At 42.5% G+C, this 18,322-nt stretch overlaps 1 protein-coding gene across 5 annotated transcripts in view; it reads right to left on the bottom strand.

Moving 5' to 3' along the window:
- Positions 1-17,999, bottom strand: part of ptk2aa (protein tyrosine kinase 2aa) — a 53,464-nt gene extending 35,465 nt beyond the window's left edge. For all 5 annotated transcript variants that reach the window (XM_070547483.1, XM_054745108.2, XM_054745109.2 and 2 more), the window contains exons 1-7: positions 17,680-17,999; positions 14,601-14,845; positions 13,139-13,308; positions 11,623-11,710; positions 9,872-9,951; positions 9,740-9,802; positions 2,468-2,522 (exon numbers count right to left, since the gene is read on the bottom strand). In XM_070547483.1, the coding sequence (XP_070403584.1) occupies positions 2,468-2,522; positions 9,740-9,802; positions 9,872-9,951; positions 11,623-11,710; positions 13,139-13,308; positions 14,601-14,845; positions 17,680-17,803 (825 nt within the window). In that variant the 5' untranslated portion in view covers positions 17,804-17,999. The remainder of the gene's footprint in view (positions 1-2,467; positions 2,523-9,739; positions 9,803-9,871; positions 9,952-11,622; positions 11,711-13,138; positions 13,309-14,600; positions 14,846-17,679) is intronic.
- Positions 18,000-18,322: the final 323 nt, after the last annotated feature.

Here is an 18,322-nt window from a genome sequence, read left to right as displayed (position 1 = left end):
GGGACCACACACACACACACACACACACACACACTACACACTACACATCCCATGTGAATACAACAGCGATGGATCAGAAAACACTCAAGATTACTAAGTAAATGTGTACTCCAAACAGGACTGATGCTTTCATTCCCAGGATTCCAACACACACCCTTCCTGAGAGGAAGTAGAGCAGCTGACTATCAGCCTCCCCATCAACAGGCTGACAATCGCTATGGCAACAAGCTGACCAGATGTGACACATCGTTTAATCCTCCCTTCAAGAACTCAGATTCTAACCCAACAACAGAACATACTTATTCATAAGTTTAAAGGAATTAAAGTAGTGATAATTTTTCCAAAGTTGAACATTCTGCCTTTATTTCCACGTTACTAATACGTCTCATCTCGTATCCTGTGGGTGTTACCTACCTAAAATAGGATTAGTATTTATACTAAAAAAAAAAAGTAAAGTTTCTTGTGTTGTTCTGGTCAAGAGAGGCAGGTGGTAAAAAAAAATACAATACAACAATGTGCTCATCGTCTGACAGGCGAGATGAGCTTGCCACAACGCTGACCTCCAAAGGTCAGCTCCACTAAACCTGCTGGACGGCCTGTCAATGGGAATGAACACACTTTACTCTATATAACAGCTAACATAAGTCACCGTTTACGACCACCGCCATCTGCTCTGTGTGTGTGTGTGTGTGTGTGTGTGTGTGTGTGTGTGTGTGTGTGTGTGTGTGTGTGTGTGTGAGTCCATTGAGGGAGAATAATCCCATTAAATGACCACCGTTCTGTTTCAGCAGACAGAAACATAAATGACAGCTGTGCTCTCTGTCTGACACACACACACACACACACACACACACACACAAACACACACACACACACACACACACACACACACACACACACACACACACACACACACACACACACACACACACATACAGAGCAGAAACGAACCATCTAATTAACCCTACATGACTGCATCGGCGTCTCAAACTGACAACAGAATCATCAAAGCAGCTGATTCCATCAGATGTTTATAGGATAAAATGACAGATTTTTCTCTTGATTATCTGTTTTTATTAAACACACATTTTATTGCCTCCTAATTATTTTTTCATAGTTTTGGATGTTTGACATATATGTACCTCCTGCCTTTCTACAAGAGAAGTCAGCAGGGAGGGAAAGACAGGAGGAGAGGAGTGTCAACACCTCCTCCTCCCTTCTCATTGGGAAGAAGAGTGGGTTTAACTGTGACCTGTGGGTCACACACACACACACACACACACACACACACACACACACACACACACACACACACACACGCACGCACGCACGCACACACACACACAGCAGAGCATCTGCCTGCACGCCTTTTCGGGTCACTGAGACTTTTAATTCTCTCAAACACACACACACACACACACACACACACACACACACACACACACACACACACACACACACAAATTCAAATACACACACTTGCGACGAGAACTACCTCATAAACACGTGCCGTAAATTTATCACTGACAAGCCTAATTATGCAAACACACACACACACAGATGCACACAAACAAAGCTGCACAAAAAGGGTCGACTTGCTTTATTTATTTGGTTCCGCCTGACTTCTTTTTGCACGTTTCAATAAAAACTTTCACTTTTGGCTGATATTTGCATCAGTGTGACTTCACATCAGATGTTTTGTTGTACTGCTGGTGATTTAATGCTCCAGGCCACTTCAGGCCTGAGGTAACACATGTTGAAGTCTGGCTTTAAGAGACCTATCCGCCCATCAAAGCGCCGTGGTAACGGAGTGAGCAGATGGAGCGCTGCGACGCCAGCTGCTGAGTGTCATCAGCACCCTAACCCTTTAGTCCCAACACAGGAAAACAAGCTGTTGGCCGTAAACATCTGAGCTAAGGGTGTGTTCGATTTTCCTCGGAAGTCGGAACTAGGAATGACGTCACACCCGAGTTAACAGCGTTCTGATTGCCGGAGACGGAGAAGTCGGGATTCCAATATGGCGACGCCCTCGAAAACTGCTGTTTTGTTAGCTCTCAACGAGCACAGACGACTCATAAACACACATAAAGCTCATCTTCAAAAGATATTCGAAGAGAGACAAAGACGATCTAAAACTTTTAGATTGTTCAGCTTGGAGTTGCAGGCGCTACATATAACATAGATTTTAGATGCACTCTTATAAGTGAGTCTTGTAAAGTAAACACATTTCAATCAAAACTACTGTTGTTGATATGGAGAGCTGCCATTTTGGATCTCGAAGTCGGGGTTGTGAAAATTTTCCGAGTTTCCGACTGGGAGATCCAACGTGTGTGTGTGTGTGGGGGGGGGGGGTTCATTTGATTTCCGAGTTCGAACGCACAATCATTCTTACACAAACGGTTCAAAACAAAAGGACTCCACTTGTCCTCGTGTGGTCTCATCATCATCATCATCATCATCGGCTTACCTTTACAGAGTCCAGGAGATCTTTAGGGAAAAACCGCCTCAAACCAACATCTTTCCTGAAAAGAGAGCAAAAACAAGATAGAGATCAGAATGGTTGTCATGCTGTAATTACACAGGAATGTTAGTTTAGAAGCACTCCTCTTGTTCATCTGATCTTGCCAAGAACTTTACCTCTCCTAAGGTATTACTAACAGTTTCAGACCAATACGTAAAGAAAAGGGCATCACTGCTGAGGACAGGACTGAACCCGTCCTCCCTTATTAGATGTGTGGAAGTAAAAACATAAAAGGCAGGAAGAGGACAGAGGCAGGCAGGTGGTAGAGATGAGCAGAGTTCCAACAGGAAGTGAGCTAATGACTCGTGTTCCTCTGAGGAGAAGAGGACTGGGAGAGGGGGACATGTAAAGGGCTATGGGGAGTTGCGTCATCTTTTCTACTTCATGTTCCTCCAACAAAGGTCCCACTTCAAATCCATATGACAGCATCATAAAGTCATTTGACTTAAGATCAACATGTTAAAAATCCGGGACACCCACTTAATCCCACGACTGAAGCCTAATTTAGGAAATTAAAGAACATTTTATAATGTGAATCCAGCTTTTATATTTTTTTAGTTCAGTTTTATTAATAAACTGATGAGTGGTTAGTGCCTAAATTTGAATGGGAATGCTAAAAACATCTAAACAGGGAGGAAGTAAGCTAATGTTAGCGTTAGCAGACTGGACTTCTATTGAGTGTTCAGAGGAAAGTGATGCATTTCTTCTTTAAAGTGACAGTGTGTATTTTCCCTGGAGACAGGGGGCAGTGCATACCTAAATGATTGAAAGCAAGCATTACTATTGTGCACAAGTAAGACCTAACCAATGGATTAGGCCATTAGGATCAAAAATCCCTGGGAGTACAACCTCCAGCTAAATAACAAGAACATCAGACAACCTTTCATCACAAACAACGAGTGAAGAGGTAAATGTGTTTTGTCCTCTCGGGCTTCCGTGTTAAACAGGCCACCACGCTCGGCAAGTTTAAGAGCCAGCTGAAAACACACTTTTATTCTTTAGCTTTTATTCAAGAAGAGCCTCGTTAACGGATGGCTTTGCAATTTTTTGATGCCCCAACTAGATTTTATCTACATGTTTTTGTTGGTTTTTAAATGGTTTTATATGTTTTTATTTGTTTATGTTTATTTCTGCTGTGCAGCTCTTTGCTTGGTCTTTGGGCCATGTGAAGGCGCTATATAAATAAAGTTTAGTAGTAGTAGAAGAAGGAAACATGGCATCCAACATGACTTAAATCCACTCCATGTATTTTAGACCAGATTTTTATGGTTACACGTTACGAAACTGCCAATATTTTTCATCAACTGGGCATCTTTTAATTCATTTACAAGAGAGAAAAACTCTATTTTTTACTAACCATGGATTTGATAAACTGGTCATTCAATGTGATCGAGGTTACATTCTCCTGGTGAGTGAACGCTGGCTGCCGCTGCTCACCGGTTGTTAGTTGTTTGTACATTACTTTTATAAATTTTTATACATTTTTACGCTATTTTGTGCTATTTTGGATGCCTACCTGAACTGTTATTCAAACCTTTTCGAAAACCTTCCCATCTGACTGAAATAACTGCCTGTCTGAGGGGCCTAAACGCGCTCGCTCAGCCTCAACAGTCTAAGATGTGGATCCACGGCTTATGGGTGTGGTCCGTGCTCACCTGGGTCGTCTTGTCCATCTTCCACTACCCAGTGATTGCTCTTCTTCAATATTCTGCTCACAAACTTTTATGGCTGCGCTTTTCCCTGCCGGTTCCTCCACCAGCGGCCCTGCATCTCCATCCAGACATCGCCTTCCAGCCACGCCGCAGAAACATTCATCGAGGATCCCGACGAAGTTTCTGTGTCCAAGAGTCTGGTGCAGCCAGCTCCTTCTGGTCCAAAACCCGCCGTCCTTCCCATACAAAGACCCGAACTGCCAACCACCGCATGCTAGCCCACCTAGCCAGGTCGGCTGAGCATACGATCAAACACGACAACTCCACCATCAACTTCGGCCTACTGAACATTTGCTCTCTTACGGGAAAAGGGCATCTCGTCCACGATCTCCTTTCTGACCATAAACTCGACTTTCTCTGCTTGAATGAAACTTGGCAACACCCTAATAATGACTTTATTTCACTCAGTAACTCCACTCCGCCTGAGTTTTAAACCGCGGGAGTCAGGGAGGGGTGGAGGTCTCGCGATAATTCACCGGAAGCAGTGGAAAGTCTCTCCAGTCTCTGCTCCATCCTTCCACTCATTTGAATACAGCGCATTACAACTCCCTGGATCCACTCCTGTCATCATATGTACTGTCTACCGCCCACCTAAGCCGAATAAGGACTGCTTAAATGACTTTACTGCTCTCCTCACTCACCTTTCCACACTCTCTCCCAATCTGATAATCACTGGTGACTTTAACATTCACATGGATGAAAATAATCTTCTTACCAGAGTCTTTCCTTCCTGTTTAGATAGTTTTGGACTCAAACTGCATATCAACTTCCCCACTCACTCCAAAGGCCATATTCTGGATCTGGTCTGCTGTTCGGGTATTACCCCGGCCCAATGCATAGCCAGTTCTTTTCCTCTTTCAGATCATAAGTTAATCACGTTTAATGTAACTATAAAGGCCTCTAAAACCCATATCCCTCGCAATATTGTTTTTAGAAAAATCAACAATATAAATCTTGATGCATTCTCCTCTGCAATATCTGATCTACAGCCTGCTCACATTACCTCATCCGAGGATCTTGTTTTTAACTATAATTTTAATCTAAATAACATTCTCAATACTTTTGCCCCAATTAAGCAAAGATCTGTCTCATTTAACCGCTCAGCACCTTGGTTTAACTACGACCTTTGCTGTCTTAAATCCGAAGGACGCAGATTGGAACGTTTGTCTAAGAAAACCGGCCTCACTATCCATAAAGATCTATATAAGAATCACTTATTGCATTATAAAGACTCCATTCACACAGCTAAATCGGTTTACTATTCTAATTTAATCAGCTCGAGTGAAGTGGAAAGCTTTGCTTGGTCCTTGGGCCATGTGAAGGCACTATATAAAGTTTTTTTAGTTTTTTAGTTTTTTCTCTGTTTTTTTTCTGTTCTCCAAAATTACAAAGCCTCCTGATTTATTGCTTAACAGTATGGTTTCCTCTGACTATTGCAACTCCCTCATGTCCTTCTTCACATCCAAAATCTCAAATATTCGCCAACAACTCCATGCTACTAGTGATCCTGTTTCAGAAGTTGAACCCATCCTTACAACTCCAAGTCATTTATTCTCAAGTTTCAGTCTCCCCTCTGCAACTGAGATATCAAATTTAATCAGGGAATCCAAATAATCCACCTGTCTGCTTGACCCTCTCCCCACAGTGCTACTTAAAGCCTGTCTTCCATCGGTTCCTCTCATATCTACAATCATTTACTCTTCCCTCAGTACCGGAGTTGTTCCTGCAGCATTAAAAACTGCCTGTATTACTCCGATTCTCAAAAAGCCCGGTGCGGATCCCACCAACTTTGATAATCTTCGTCCAATATCTAAATTACCATTTATTTCCAAAATCCTTGAAAAAGTTGTTGCTTCTCAGCTTCACTCTTATCTCAATTCTCATAATCTATATGAACAATTCCAATCTGGTTTAAGACCACAACACAGCACGGAGACAGCACTAGGAAAAATCACAAATGATCTACTAATGGCAGCAGACTCAGGCCATCTCTCCATTCCGGCTTTACTAGATCTAAGTGCTGCATTTGACACCATTTCTCACAGCATACTTCTCAAAAGATTAGCATCTATCGGCATTAGTCACACATCCCTAGCCTGGTTCACCTCATACATATTGGATCGTACTCAGTTCATTCAACTTCAATCTCACTCTTCTAGTTCTTCCCCGGTTACTGCAGGAGTTCCCCAAGGCTCAGTTCTAGGCCCTATTTTATTCATCATCTATTTGCTCCCCCTTGGTTACATTTTCCGCAAATACAACGTTGATTTTCACTGTTATGCTGATGACACCCAGCTGTACATTTCCTCCAATCCAAATGCATCCCTTCCACCAATCTCCCTCTCTAACTGTCTATCTGAAATTAGATATTGGCTCTCTCAGAACCTACTTAAACTAAACAGCAATAAAACGGAACTCCTACTCATTGGCACCGCTTCTGTTTTAAAAAATTCTCCCAACTCAATATTGACGACTCCACAGTTCACCCATCCTTACAGGTAAAAAGTCTTGGTGTCATACTAGATGGTACACTTTCATTCCAATCTCACAATAACCATGTTATTCGAGTCGCATATTACCATCTTCGCAATATCAACAGACTCCGTCCTTTGCTCACGCCTCATGCTGCTGCAATCCTCGTTCATAGTCTCATCACCTCTCGCATCGACTATTGTAACTCCCTTCTATTTGGTCTCTCAACTAAATCCCTTCATAAACTCCAACTTCTCCAGAACTCTGCAGCACGCATCATTACTGGGACCCCCTCAAGAAATCACATCACTCCTGTTCTTAAAAACCTACACTGGTTGCCAATAGAAACCAGGATCATATACAAGATCCTACTACTTACATTTAAATCTGTACATAGCATGGCTCCACTTTAGCTATGTAATTTACTAACTATTGCAACCACTTCCCGATCTCTTAGATCCTCATCTGCACTTCATCTGGTTCAACCTCGAGCTCGCCTTACCACCATGGGGAGCAGAGCTTTCAGTTGCTCTGCTCCACGGCTCTGGAACTCACTTCCCTCTGCCATTAGAAATACGGACTCTTTTCCATTATTCAAGGCACACCTCAAAACCCACTTATTCAAACAAGTTTATTCCCTTTAGACCTAGACTTTAGAATTGTTTCAAATTTTTATGTATCTTGTTTGTTTTTATTGCTCTATCTAACCTCTGTTGTTTTTTGCTTTTATCTTTGTAAGGTGACCTTGGGTTTGAGAAAGGCGCCCTCAAATAAAATGTATTATTATTATTATATTATTATAAGATTTTTTCAACAATGAGAACGGAGCAGGGGCTCCCACATGTCTACAGGGGACACAAACGGTGGGATATATTTTGGATTCCTGGAAGGAGTGGAAGATCATATGCCTCTCCCAGCTGTCCACTGAGGACATCAAAGACGTGTGGCTATTTGGTCTGATGATCACTGGATTTCTCCTGATTGGAGTGGGAGGATATCTGGTTTTCTGGAAATTTGGGAGGACGGGAGCGATTGGAGGGCGACCCGCACCCGTGGAAAGCACCGTCCGTGTGGAGACTTCTCAGACTGGGACGTTACTCGAGGTGAATCGTAAGCTGGACAATGTTCTAGCTGCGATACCGGTATTAGTGTGCAAAATGGATGTCATCTCGGAGAGTCACCGGACGGTATGGAGCAGTTTAAAACCCAAAATTGGCTTCACTGAAGGACTGGAAATGATCAGTTTAAAGACTGAAGGCAGAGAGGAAAATTATCTCAGCCTGACCCAAACAAATTCTTGTTATCTGAATCTGACGCCCTGGTAGCCTTGAGCTGCAAGCAAATAAAACCCCCATGAAGGAATGCAGACAGATGCTGTGAAAACCTGACCCCCCCCCCACCCCCCCCACCCCCCCGATTGGTAAACTTCAGCCTGGCGAGGTCAACAGCTGGAGGAGTCAATGTGCTCTTCGCTTTTCCCAAGATCTCCCTCCCACCTGTGACTGTACAGTAGATGAGCACCTTAGATGGCTGCTCTCGCTGGGGGAAACAGGATTCCCCCCCCCCCCCCCCCCCCCCAGAGGGTAACTCTAAAGTGCCTTTTTTTCCTTCCCTCCACCTGAACCAATCCTCATGTAACCCTCTTGTCTATTAAGGTAGCGCGACTCTGGTTGCGAATGACCACACTCATCAATTCTTGTCATGTGTCTTGCCTATGTATGTCTGATGTCTGAATTGTGTGTACTGAAACTCTAATTTCCCTCTGGGATTAATAAAAGATTGATTGATTGACTGATTGATTGAACATTTTGATGGATAATTCCAGAGATTAATGGTAAAAACTCCATATCTTTAATACATCTGCTGTAGAAATGCCTCGTAAGTCGTTCTCCGACAAAAAAAGCTCAGATGCTCCAGTTTGAGGACGTAGACCTCAGCCGGAGGAGAAAGTTGCCTCTGATTGGCTAACGGCAACATGACTCTACCACAGACTCAGTTTGCTGTGCAACGTTGATGAAGTTCTGCTGTGTGGTGTGGATGCTAATGCTAACAGTTAGCTTCTACTAGCTAAGGTTTCCTGCATGATAAACCAACAACAGCCTTCCTTGTTGCAAGTCCTGATGAAGACTGGTTCTGTTCCAGGGACGACTATGGAACCACTGGAGATGATGGTGCAAAGATCATTTCTCCCTAAAACCAATAAAATGATCAACAACCATTAGGATCAGCTGATTATTTAACCGTTGTTCTCTTGCTTGTTGATACTACTGAGATGCCAGGGTTTCACCTCCTCACAGAGGGTAACAGAGGTCTCCTTTTTGTAATTTCTATAAAGATCTAAATGACTGGTATCATACATTAGCTAAAGCCAGAAGTGAAATTCTGACTCAACAGAAGCAGAGCAGCCCCCTCATGGCCAACGGTCGGTTTGAAGTATCAGAGCCCTCATAGCACTTTCCCTCGTCTCTCACAATGGTTTAAAATATGTGTGACTCGACATCTTTTTCCAATCAGCAGAGAGGGAGTTAGAGAAAAGAGCAGCAGCACAAGAAGAAAGACAGACTAAAACACAGGAAGTGAGGGAAGGACTGAGAGAAAACAAAATTCCAGGATAGAGACATTCTTCTCAGTTAATTGGAAAGCTCGTTAAGTCAGAGTTCAAACAGGCCGGAGTACAAGAGGGTGTCTCATTAGAATCAGACCATGTCCGATATGAGCCCCATTTAAACCTCCACTCACTGACCATCTTTGTCATAAGAGCCCAAACGAGGCGACACAATAATAAAAAGAAAACTGGAGTTTAAAAGTTTCCTCTTTAATGCTTCATGTAACAGTCGGACGACAACTGTCCTGAAGTGATTTTCTAATTTTTAATTACCTTGAATCTACAACCAGCTTCCTAAAGGTTTAGGGCAAGGAACATGAAACCAGCTAGAAGCTCAGGCTTTTTTATTTTGTTTGTTTGGTTTATCGCTTGTCTTGGTAAAGAGCCAGAGTCTGCCGCTTTGTGCTGAGTCATGAAGATAATACTCACTCCAGAAGCTCGTAGTTGGATTTCTTGTCTAGCGCGTTTCCTCTCATCTCTTTAAAGAACCTCCTGGAAGAAAAACAAGTATTTTATGTTGGGGTTTTTTCCATTTTAGTAATTTGCACATGAAAAACCTACCTGATTTCTAAACAGCCCAACTTGAGAGCTACATCTTGTTCCACCTTGTCCCCATACTGTGTCATGTAGTCATTTTTCACCTGGAAGACAACGCAAACAAAAACTGAATTTTAACATTCATTTATTGTCCTCCAAAAAGCTAACTGTCAACATGAGCTTCAGGCTGGTTGTGGAGGCAGGGGTCTAGAAAAAAACGAGGAAACGCAAAGAACTGCAACCTGTGGATATCTGCCATTCGAAGTCAAGAGATTCCCAATTCATCCTGGAATGGGAGTGGTGCTCCAATATTCTTCTTTGTTATTTTCCTCTCGTCTAACAAGGATGTTAGCAATAGCTCAGGCTAGTATTAGCAGTAACTTGGGCTAGAGTTAGCAGTAGCTCGACCTAATATTAGCAGTGGCTTGGGCTATCGTTAGCAGTAACTCGGGCTAGAGTTAGCTGTAGCTCAATTTAATATTAGCAGTAGCTTGGGCTAGTGTTAGCAGTAGCTCGGACAAGGGTTAGCATTAGCTAAGTCTAGCATAGCAGTTGTCTGAGCTAGCGTTACCAGTAGCTCGGGCTAGAGTTAGAAGTAACTTGAGCTACCATTAGCAGTAGCTCAGGCTAGCATTAGCAGTTACTTGGGCTAGAGTTAGCTGTAGCTCAGGCAAGGGTTAGCAGTAGCTCAGACTAGTGTAAGCAACAGCTCAGGATATCGTTAGCAGTCACTCGGGCTAGAGTTAGCCGTAGCTCGATTTAATATTAGCAGTAGCTTGGGCTAGTGTTAGCAGTAACTCGGACAAGGGTTAGCATTAGCTCAGGCTAGCATTAGCAATTGTCTGAGCTGGCATTAACAGTAGCTCAGGCTAGCATTAGCAGTAGCTCAGGCTAGCATTAGCAGTTATTTGGGCTAGAGTTAGCAGTAGCTCAGGCAAGGGTTAGCAGTAGCTCAGACTAGTGTAAGCAAGCTGGCATTAACAGTAGCTCAGGCTAGCATTAGCAGTAGCTTGGGCTACCGTGACCAGCGTTTATATATTGCAGACGCTGAAGTGGGTTGGGACAGGCAAATGTAAGGGGTGTGTCTAATGTGTTAAATCAGCTTGTTTCAAAATGAAACTGTTTCCCCATGGCCATTACAAAATTACTAATTTACAAAGGAAAGCCGGTGAGAGACGACACAGGCTTTTCGGTATGCTACATTAGACACTCCAAGCTATCTATAGACCCGTTGATGTGTGATGTCACATTCTCAAGATCCCGCCCCAGCTTCTGGCTGGGGGTGTCATGGCGATTCTTCAACATTGACCCGCAAAACGCAAAAGAGATCCAGTTACATCTTTGTTGCTTCAACAATGTAAAGTCCAGGCATGTTAGTCAAATAATTGTGGATATCCTCGTACCAACGGCCAGTTCTGTTGTCCCCACAGCTCCTTAGCTATTTCAAATGGATCTGGAAGCTTTGCGCTAAACACTGATAGCTTTGAGATGTAACTTTTTGATCATCTGCACAAAGATGTGTTAGATGACCTTAAAATTGTAATATCTAAATCCTACGGTTTTATTAGTTAGCTTAAATCGCTGGGATACAGCTCTGGATAATGGTTGAAGAGGGTCTTTTTGTCCTCCAGCATCGTGTGGGTGTGCACTTTTACCCGGATGTAAACCGTAACATTCAAGAGGTCTATAATAACAGCAAGTTAAATGTGATTTTAAGATCTAAAGCCACTGCAAAACAAACATTTGGGTGCTGTCAGGTGTGGTGTGCATAGTACCTGATGGTAGAAGTAGTTGAGTGTAGGTTTATCTTCTGTGAACTGCTGCACAAAGCCTTTTGGCAGATAGCGGATCCTTAACTCATACCTAAAAACAAAAGGATCAAGACAGTTATCACACTAGCCAAAGCTAAGCTCTACTGCCTGGACAGATCTAGTGGTGGACAGCTTTGCACTAAATTCTTAAAATGTACCATGTGTCTCTAATTAATATGTAAACTAGCGATGGTCCAAACTCATGCATAATGTGAAAGCACAGTTTGGAGGGGGGCAGAAGGTTTTTAAACACACAGAAAAACAGAAATCTTACAGAAAATGTGTGTTTCTAAACGTCACTGAATGCTAATGAGGCCACTGGTGGTAAAATCAGTCTATTAGAGACCGACTCAGACATACAGGGGTGTTGACTTAGTCAGACATCTGGTTCTCTCTCTTCCTTTTTGTGTCTATGATGAAGTTTTCCACCTCACAATAGCGTTAGCACCAAGACTGACACAATAAATTCACAAGCCTTTACATTTTTACTACGCACGCACACACACACACACACACACACACACACACACACACACACACACACACACACACACATGCAGAAAACAGACAGGTTCCACTATTTCTGAGGTGGTTTGTTTAACAAAACAGGGACTTGCAAAAAAGTCAGGTAAAATCAGGAAATTGTTCATCAACCATTTTTTAGAGACAACTTTTATCTTCTGGTGTCTCAGGGCATACGCAGGGACTTATAGCAATGCAACTGCAACAAATACGGCAAACTTTTGTATTTTGTGATTCAAATGAAAAGAAATCCATTTTACGAATAAAACTTTAACCAAAGATAAAGTTTATTCAAATCTGCCAACGTAAATGACCAAAAAACTCTTTTACTGAGTCAGTCAAGCTGTTAACGTTTAACGTCTTGACCAGTTGTTCGGTTTTCCTTTTTTTTTTTTTAATCAAACTTTCCATTTCCTATGGGTCTTTTTCTTTCTGCCAAAAATCTGCAAATTGACACATCTCTGTTTTCGCCGGAGCTGTACTGCTTTGCTCAACATCCACAGAAATAGGCGCGATACCTCACATCAGCGACGACACGTACGTAGCGTCTTTGTTACATTCGTTCTGTGTTCCATTTTTTTAGGTTCTTTTCTATACACAAAGTAGCAGAGCTTGTTTTTACAATGGCGATGCTCTGACGAGGGCGAATGCAGTAGTAGAAACTTTCCAAAAGCTTTCCAACTCTGTGTGTACGAACCAAAGATGTGGTCTGGGTAAAAAAAAAAGATTCAACCAAGTTTTGTTTATCTCAACCTTTCAATAATAAAAACAGAATGTCACTGCCTTACTGTGGGTTGGGGGGAGATTATTCCAGGGCATGTTTGAACATTGAAAGCATAAATTATATTGTATAGATCCTTTAGCATTTGTTACAGAATATAAATCTTATGAATGTTCTAAAAGACGACCAGATGGACCAACTCTGTTGTTCTAAGTGTCCAGACGGCTGATGTTTTACCTCCACTCCTCATTGGGCCGTGCTTGTTCATATTTCTCTCTGATGTGGGACACGCCCATATCTGGGTGGAGCCAGTGCACCTGGTGTCGGCTTTGGCAACAAGTGAGACGAAGGCCAAAACACGACGTCCAGCGAACTTTGTGGATGTCCAGAATCTTCTGGATGATCCCCTGCATTAAAAAAAAAACAAAGGTTGAAAACTGAGATTCTGTTTTGACTGCTTGCAAACACGATGTTCCCAGCCAAACATCATACATTCACAATAATGATCAAAGAACCATGTGTGTTGCCACGTAAAAAGCAGGGGCTTTGACCCAGTTACTGAAGAAGAAAGGGTGGAATAAGGCCGTGACGTATCCTGAATGAAGACTAACAGTTTGAGTTGTGTACAAATATAGGTCCTTCGGTTAAGCGTACACCTAAAAAAATGTCAACAATGCAGCGGGGTGTAAAATGAAGCTTAGAAGGTCCAGGGCAGGGACGGCCGTCAACACCAAATGTTAGTGTAGATGTTCAGTTCAAAATGTTAACCTTGGCTTTCCAACGGATGTGTGGCGATGCACAACATTGCAGCTAATGGCCACCGCTAAAGAAGATCGATTTGTTTCCACCAGGTGCGTAGAAAATCTATGCCCCATGTCTATTTTTCACCTGCCGCATCTCCAAAAAGAAAGCTCCAAGCTCAGCCGTTCAGATCATGCCAGAAAGGAAATCGTACATGGGAGAAGTATGAAGCGTCTTGGCAAATTTCAAAATAAAAGTCACATGCAGATTTCCTGTTGCTTCACTATAAAAATCATCCATTACCTGTGGCAGTCCCTTGGCCGTGCACAAAATAAACTAAAGATCTTTTGGATACCTGTCGCCATTTTTCTTCTTGCCTGAGCTGGTGAAATGGTAAATGGCCTGTATTTGATATAGAGCCTTCTAGAGTCCCAGAACCCCCCTCCCCCCCTCCCCCAGGTGCTTTACAACACAATCAGTAATTCACACACACATTCACACCCTGGTGGTGATGAGCTACCATGTAGCCACAGCTGCCCAGGGGCTCACTGACAGGTGCCACAGTCCCTCCAACTATCACCAGCACAACAACAGCGACAGACTGAGCAGGACTCGTACCAGCAACCCACCAATTACAGGGCAGACACTTAACTCCTCTGCCACCGTCATGTGATTATGCGATATTGCAAATCTCCTGCGATTTCGCTATCTCGCCGGACCAGATGCCAGAAACACTTTTCAAACAGAAAAGCTTCAATGAGCCTCGACATCGCCTGAAACTCTACTAGTGAAACTGTCCTACAGATACTTCTAAGGCTGGACCCCCCAAGAGGCCTTTTAGACATCTTCATGTAACTAAAGATGGTTTTATAAAGCTTTTAGAATCCGGTGATATCTTTTAGCTGCATAAAATCCAATCCAACCTTTCAAAAGATAAACGAGGAATCCGTTGTCTCACCCTGACATCCGTTGCGTCTCCATATCTGATGTTGGAAGACCAGAAGCTTTGTTCAGTGTTGATCTCAGAGTGGTGGAAGACCTTCAGAACCCTGTCCACGGAGCCAGCCATGGTTCGGTCCGATACCCCCAAACTGAGCTGGGTTTTGGGGCCTCCCAGGAGGGGGTTGTTCAGGTTGGAGTCCAGGTAGGCTGTTGCCATGGTTTTCCCTGCTGATACCGCCGCTGCTAGGTGTCTGTCATATTCTGCAGGGCAAATTAAAAGACAGTCCTACATTAACTTCATTTAAATCAGCGACTCGCCATGAAATTAATGTTAGATAATAATTTCTTGTGATTGTGTGAAACAAAACTCTACAGTAATAACATCTGAACACTTCATGTTTTCTAAAATCTACATAATCAACTATTTTACTTTTACTTAGGGTTTTATTTGATTATTTTGTAATCAGTCGTAGGGCTGCACAATATATCGCAAATATATCGTTATTGCGATATCAGCAAGCGTAATATGCATATCGCAAAGAACAGATAAATATCGTAATGAATGGTCAGCTTAAATGTTTGCTACACATAATGCATTCTGTCAAACAGATGTTTTTTTAACAAATCAAATAGAGCTCGTCACCCTTTTGACCAATTGGGTGGGTTTTCATAGGTTAGATGCCCGCCCCCGAGGCGGACGACACTTAATTTTGATGGTTAGCAAAAACCTGAGTTAGCTTAGTTCTGCTCTTTCTGCTGATTCTGCTTTTCCTGGGATCCACTGATTGCCTTTTCAAGTTCATTTTCTTTTTCCCTTTTCTCACATCTTTTGCTTTTCTCATTTTTATGATTTAGTTTAGCCATTTTTTAAGTGTCTTTGTTTTTGATTTTCTTTTGTTCCTGAATTAAGTTTTTATTTATCGCAAGTCATATCGTCATCACAATATTAATCACTGTTATCGCGTACTGCAGGTTTTCCTAATATCGTGCAGCCCTAGTCAGTATACCCACTACTTTGGGTGAGGGAAGCGACATGCAAAAACATTTCAAGCTCAAATCTTTTATTGTCATACAAACAAAAGTTGCAATAAGCTAGATTTTTGCGTCAGGTCCCATTTTCCGTCCAAGACTAGACTTTTATAGTGTTACTCAGACACAGACCAAATTTTATGCATCTGATGGAAATGTGACAACTTAAACAGCATTTTCTAAACTTAATATGAAAGGTTTAAGCTTTGGGATTAGTGATACTGGTTTTGAGGGTTGATCCCAATTTCTAATTCCTCTGACCTGCTCTTATCAACAGAGTACATTTTGTAATTTCTGATTAAAATGACAACTAAGGTATTGGTAGAGTGGATTAGTGATTAGCAATAACAAGAATGGAGTAGGAAGTTTCAAGATTTTAATTGCTGCTTGGCAAAGGTGCCTTTCAGAATAAAAAACAAACAAAAATCTGTTTCTAATTGCCCTGAAAGTATGTAAGTAACCACTAACTGGTTGAAAGTATTCCAAAGCACTTAAAGTGCCTGTATCATGGTATTTCTCACCTTCCAGAACAAAGATGGCCACAATATATGATAAAATATTACTGCGGGCACTGTTGAGATGTCTTTTTTACTAAATTTAAGTTATTTTCGTGATTCGTCCTTCAACCCGGAAATGAGAGGCTTGGATTAAACTCCGCCTCCTCTCATTTGAGTTCCACAATAGTGCACAGTTGCATATCCGGAGACTGCAGATTCACACTATCATGTCCCACTCAGCAATTTCATGAGAAAACAATAAAATTTGGTCTTAAAGAGCAAGTCACCCCCTACCAGAGTCTTAATCCACTCCCACTTCCTGTTAGAAAAATGCAACAAAAGCTGTTGCCTGGCAGACCGAGAGGGCGGAGCCGCTAACAAATTCACACACACAGACTCACAACGGCATTGTGATATCATAATGAACCAGCTAACGTCATAGTGTACTGCTTAGCCAATAGCAATGGCAGATTAACATTCAAATGCAGTGCAGAGTTTTTACCTGAAGAGGGCGAAACACTGAGTTTTACGCAGAATATTTAAATTTTAACTAAGATGCACTTACGTGCCAAATTATTGACTGCATGTGTCTACAGCACGATTAGACACTCAGTTATATAGTTTATCGGCAAAAAAATGTTGGTTTGGGGGTGACTTGCTCTTTAAGCTCTAACAAGTGTATTTTGCGTGACACAGGACCTGTAAAAACAAACAGGTTTTGCCCTGGACTGTGAAAATAATCACTCAAATTTGCCCAACTAAAGGACTCTTAACTCCGGCAATGACTCAGCTAAATTTACAACAACCACAAAGTTGCTTTCATATCCCACCAGTCCTGGTTTTTATCTCGGTGTGACCTTTAGTGGTGACCTTCCCTTTTCTCCCTGCTGTTAGTTAAAGACAGCTACACCTCTAACGCCGCGCAATCAAATCCTCCTTGGTTCTTTTTTCCACTGAGCGCTTCCTGCGCCGTCTGACGCAAACTTTGTACAGTGAGTATCTATCCTCCATGTGTTTTTGTTTGTGAGATAAAACACAATGAACAATAAGATACCAGAAAGAGAAATAAAGAGAGAAGGGAAGTCAGGGTCAAGTCTCATTATGTAAGCATCCGTGTCTATAAAACAGAGAGACAATGCACCGCCAGCTGCCATTTTGTCCTGAATAACAGGCTCTGACATTGACACACTTCCTGTAATTTCATCTGAAAATGAACTAAGAGAGCAACGTTTGTAAGAAGGTGCGTCGGTGCGCTGTGGTCCACTTCAAAACAAAACAGGTTTTGTTTTTCTGCTTCCAGTTTTTCTTCTTCATTAAATGAGAACTGATATGTTTAAGCAGATAATGACACCTGAGAGGGGTGGAGGGTACACACACACACGTATATACAAACACACACTCTCTGCAAACCAATGGTCTTGGCTGTATACCAAGTCAGTTCCCATGGAGTCAGATGTCACTATGCAGAGTGGTTTTAGGTTTCTTCTGTCTGAGATTGTGTGTGTGTGTGTGTGTGTGTGTGCGCGCGTGCGCGTGTGTGTGTGTGTGTTAAGGAGATGTCATTCATACCTCTGTTCCAGCACATGGGGAAAGGGCTGCAGCCACTCATCGCCATGGAAATGCATGTCTGCCCTTTCCTGTGCCTGTCTGCACCAAGGACAGAGAGGCAGCTAGCGGCTTCGCAGCCTCTCATCTCACACTCTGAACTTCTCGTGTGTGTGGGGGACGAGTAAATAAACACAGCAAGATCCAGACACAACTCAGAGAAAATGCTTACATAATCCAAACACTAATTTGCGCGAAGCTCAGTAAGACAAAAAAAAACCATCTCACGCGACTGTTTTTGCAAAGAATCACTTCCAAAGGGATGGAATCCTCAGAAGACCCGGTTTTCAGTGTTGTAGGGTGAAAATCCTCCGATACACAATAAAGATAATCCCTCTGTGAAAAGTTTCTGCTTGTCCTCCGGGTCATCTCCCGTTATCCAAAGTTCCAAAAGCCAAAACAGAAAATTCCTTCTTGTCCCTTTTTCGTCCACTCCTGAGTCTCTCCTCAGCAGTTCCTCTCTGATGAGGACAGTTCATTTGTTTTAAGCCCGCAATCTGCTCCGTGCCCACCCTCCATAGTTGCAGAGTTGCCGTGGAAAGTGTCAAGCAACTGTTGCTCAGGAGAGAATTTGGGTTATTCCTTTCAGCAAAGTCTTCCAGCGAGA

Source organism: Nothobranchius furzeri, chromosome 19 (assembly GCF_043380555.1).
Source record: "Nothobranchius furzeri strain GRZ-AD chromosome 19, NfurGRZ-RIMD1, whole genome shotgun sequence".
In the NCBI taxonomy this organism is placed as follows: Eukaryota; Metazoa; Chordata; class Actinopteri; order Cyprinodontiformes; family Nothobranchiidae; genus Nothobranchius; species Nothobranchius furzeri.
Note: the sequence above shows the minus strand (reverse complement) of the source record. Positions and strands in the feature narration are given on the sequence as shown.